General features: G+C 37.9%; 1 protein-coding gene across 1 annotated transcript; it reads right to left on the reverse strand.

Annotated features, from left to right (window-relative positions):
• Positions 1-2,219: 2,219 nt before the first annotated feature.
• On the reverse strand, positions 2,220-3,635 carry LOC126705202 (F-box/kelch-repeat protein At3g06240-like). Its single transcript, XM_050404119.1, has one exon. It carries the CDS (start codon positions 3,633-3,635, stop codon positions 2,220-2,222), a length of 1,416 nt encoding a protein of 471 aa, XP_050260076.1.
• Positions 3,636-3,931: the final 296 nt, after the last annotated feature.

Genomic DNA, 3,931 nt, shown 5'->3' on the forward strand with positions numbered 1-3,931 from the left:
TTTCTAAAAAACCAATTGCATTGGCAGTTCATGGTCAAAATGTCCATCTCTACATGTTTTTTTTCTTGTGGGACTAAGCAAAACCAAAAGCTACAAAGGAAAGCAAAAAGAAAACAAAACAAATAAATATAACTAATTACAAAAGAGGAGAGAACAAAGGAAAGAAGGGAGAGAATCACCGATTGTAAGTCCCCAAGCCCGACACCAGTCAAAACGAGATCCACTAAAGGAAGCAAGCAATTAATCTCTGAAACAATCTATGCCCTCAAAAGTCTGCCAATTATGTTCCTTCTCGATAGACCATAATAAGCACAATGGAACTAGATTCCAAATGTCAGATGAGTGCTTTCCCAACTAATTCCAACATCTAAAAAGTAGATCCAGCACTATTTGTGGTAAGACCCAAAAAGTGCTACAACATCAGACTTAGAATTTCATGATACTGAATTGGTATCACTTTTAGTATGGACAATTCAACAGGAGGACTGAAATTATGGTTCTGAGATATTAATCCTCATAATTTTCCAAGGGATCCGGTTAACTGGTGCTGAAGTACATTGGTCCTTTGTGACATGGAGATGATTCATATGAATCACATGCATGAACCAAAATCTCTATTCCCTTTATTGTTGGGTCTCAAACTTTTCACATACTATTCTTGAACATACATTTAAGTATATTTAAAGGGGTGGAGATGGGGATGGTTCATATGTTCCTCAATACTACAAAAAGCATAAGGCATAGAAATTTTGAAGTTGCAAGAAGTGATTGAGGGCTTGTATCTTGTATGAAACACTTCACTCCCAGGACATTGCAGTGCATTCCCATGTCCTTAGAGGCTAATCTATAGGATTTAACTATAACAATCATTGCCACAGACTAGAAGATAAAGCCAATTATCACTTAAGAAACCAGTAATACTCCAATCATTGTGTGCAACTTTATAAAGCAGTGGAATAAAGAAATATTAATGGATCAACTTTGATTAGAACATTTGCAAATGTCCTAAGTAACCCATCACTATGTAGAGACATTCCTCTGAAACTTTGCAAATAATTTTAAACCCAAAGACAATACCGTGTAATGCATACAACAATATATCGATTCGAAAAGCAAAGCACTGACCAACCCACACTATGAAGGGTAAAGCAGTAAACGTATGTACAACTTTCACTGTTACTAACATCAAGCACAAAATATTCAGAGGAACATATAAAACTTTGAAATACACTTATCAAAAAGAAAGAGAAGTCAGTCAGATTTAAACAATGAAACAAAGACATTACATAAATCAGGAGAAAGGTCCAATGATAGTCAAAAAACTAGTAAATGAAACATGTTGCAAGGGAATTCCAAAGAGAAGAAAAGATTAATGGAATGCAATGCACTAAGCGTTATAGTGCATTTTGCATAATATTCAATCAAAATAACGCCGCTCAGCTGTAGATAACTTATGCTCTCCCAACCCCAAGCAACCAGCACTGGTACCAAAAACAGGCACATTGGCTAGTGGCTAAAGTGCCCATACGACCAACCAATTAGTCACATGCTCCAACAATTGAAAAGATGCACTAATTCCAATACCTGCTACACTACTAAGCTTGCATAATACTGCCCTTATCAACATAAACGTGTGCCTAAGTAACTACAACAGGCATTGTATTAGTTCATAGTTAATAAAAGCAAGCAAGTTGTGTAGGTTTTAGTTAGTTTAACTGGGTAAAATCTCTGATGATTGAATACGAGATCTGAGGTTCAATTCTCGTTTACACCAAAAATTTATTGGTGTCTTTGAATACGAGATCAAGAGCGGACGCCATACGTTGAAATTATCTCAAAAAAAAAGAAAAAAATCAAGCAAGCTGTTATTACACAGTCACGACTTAACACAGCACCAGAGCAGCTCTTAGGCTCAAGCAGCACCACATCAAAGCACACAATAGCACAGCAGTAGCTCAAGGATTTAGACAGCACACATATGAGACAGAATATGAGTATCCTAACAAGCATTAAGTTTTGATATATATCAAGAATAAAATTCACTAACATTACATCAGTACTTTTCTGCCTACATCAAAACAAAACGATACCAAAGGAAACGAAATGATAATGGTCTCAAATGTACCACACTTTACATAAGAAAATCCTATGATTTTTTCTTTTTCTTTTGATAGGTATAGCAAAATCCTATGATTATCAATCACTAACGATTTCACTTCTTATCCAGATAGCTCAGTTGCTTCATCAAGTAACACAAGGCTTTCCATGAAATTAGTAGCTATAAGTTCAACATTTTGGATACCAAGATCCTTCTCATGTAAAGTTTCAGGTTCAAGTGAAACAATCACGTAGTAGTCAGTGTGTCGCCACCACATTTTGTAGTCCTTACGACTCCGGCCAGTGTCCCTCTCAACTTCCTTTCTAACTAGCAGTTCACCACTACTGTTGCAACCAAAGAACTGTAAATCGAAAACTTCTTCAAACCGGACAAAAAAGAGTTTACTCCACGATTTATGTACACCATACTCCCCCATGACCCAAATGAAGCATGACTCGCGATCCGACATCATTAAGTATTCGTTGTAGTTGTCATTGATGTTGTCGTCAATTAAGTGGCAACCAAATGTAATGAAGGCCAGTTTCCCCTTGACCTCCATTAGACAATTTGGCTCCGGCACTACTAGACCTTGTGGTAGTAGTTGCCGTCCGCAAGGGAGTACTATCTCTCCAAATTTATCATTATTGACATCAAATGACAAAATCATGTTATGATATGTGATCGCTTCACCATCACTAACAGCTCCCAACCAATGCAAAGCTCCACAAACAAATGTGGCAGGCCAATCTTTGATACAGGAGACCTTAACATTTTTTCTCAATGAGATTCCAACCCTTCTCCAAGAGTTGGAGCTTAATGTGTAAACCTCAGCCTCGGCCTCCTTCTCAATCTCAATCTCAACCTCACGATCAAGAAGAAGATCAAGCTGGGTGGGATGACGCGTATAAGAGATCTTTACAACCTTGTAATCATTTGTCTCGGACTGATAAGCAAATCCAGTAGAAATCCAAATAAATCTTGTTAAGGAAAAATCAGGCAACCTCTTAAATTTTCTGATGCTGGGGTTCCACAAATATATAGCATGGGCAATAGTGGAACTGCATCCATATTGAGCGACACAAACTAGGCCATTGCAGGAACCGACTATTTGAAAAGAAGATAAATGAAAAGCAGAGGGAACTGGATACTCGGAAATCTCATTAAACGTGGCGCTGTCACGAGCAACCATGCAGCAGATTGGGGTGTTGCTTTTAGAAAGCCGAGAAGAAACAGTAGTAGGCACGTATACATCATCATCATCATCATCATCATCTCCAAAGTCTCTCAGGTCGTAAGAAGGATAAGAAACATCAGGAGGCATGTGTATGAGATAAGCGTCATCATGAAGACGATGATGATGAAGATGGGTGGAGATGAAATTAGGAGTGGCGAGCGAGGAGTACCAGGTTTTGGACAAGCACCTGAATCTTAGGACTGATTTGACAGGTAGGTTTGCGAAGATGTTGAGCACGAGGTGGTCTGGGAGATGGTTCTTCCTCTGTTGGAGGATCGTACGAGGTTTTCTTGTTTGAGACATTGTGACTTTGTTCGGCGGAGGAGTAGCATCTAAAGTTGTGTTTTATATATATATATATATATATAAAAGTTGGAAGCGATGAGCAAAAGGGAATTATGGGTTTTTATGCGTTTTGCCTCTTGGGCCTTGGCTTGCTAATATGATTTAGCATTAGTTATGGGCCTTATGGTAGTTCACTTGTTTTGTTCTCCCAAAACAACTTCATGGATTATCTCCCAAAAAAAAAAACCTCTTTGCTGTGCTTTAGGTTAGGCTCTTATTTTCCTAAAATAAATAAATAAATAACAATAAAAATA

Source organism: Quercus robur, chromosome 11, assembly GCF_932294415.1.
Source record: "Quercus robur chromosome 11, dhQueRobu3.1, whole genome shotgun sequence".
Lineage (NCBI taxonomy): Eukaryota > Viridiplantae > Streptophyta > Magnoliopsida > Fagales > Fagaceae > Quercus > Quercus robur.

What these genes read in the sequence shown, in the direction of transcription:
- LOC126705202 (XM_050404119.1), bottom strand. Translation starts at nt 3,635, where the DNA reads ATGTCTCAAACAAGAAAACCTCGTACGATCCTCCAACAGAGGAAGAAC.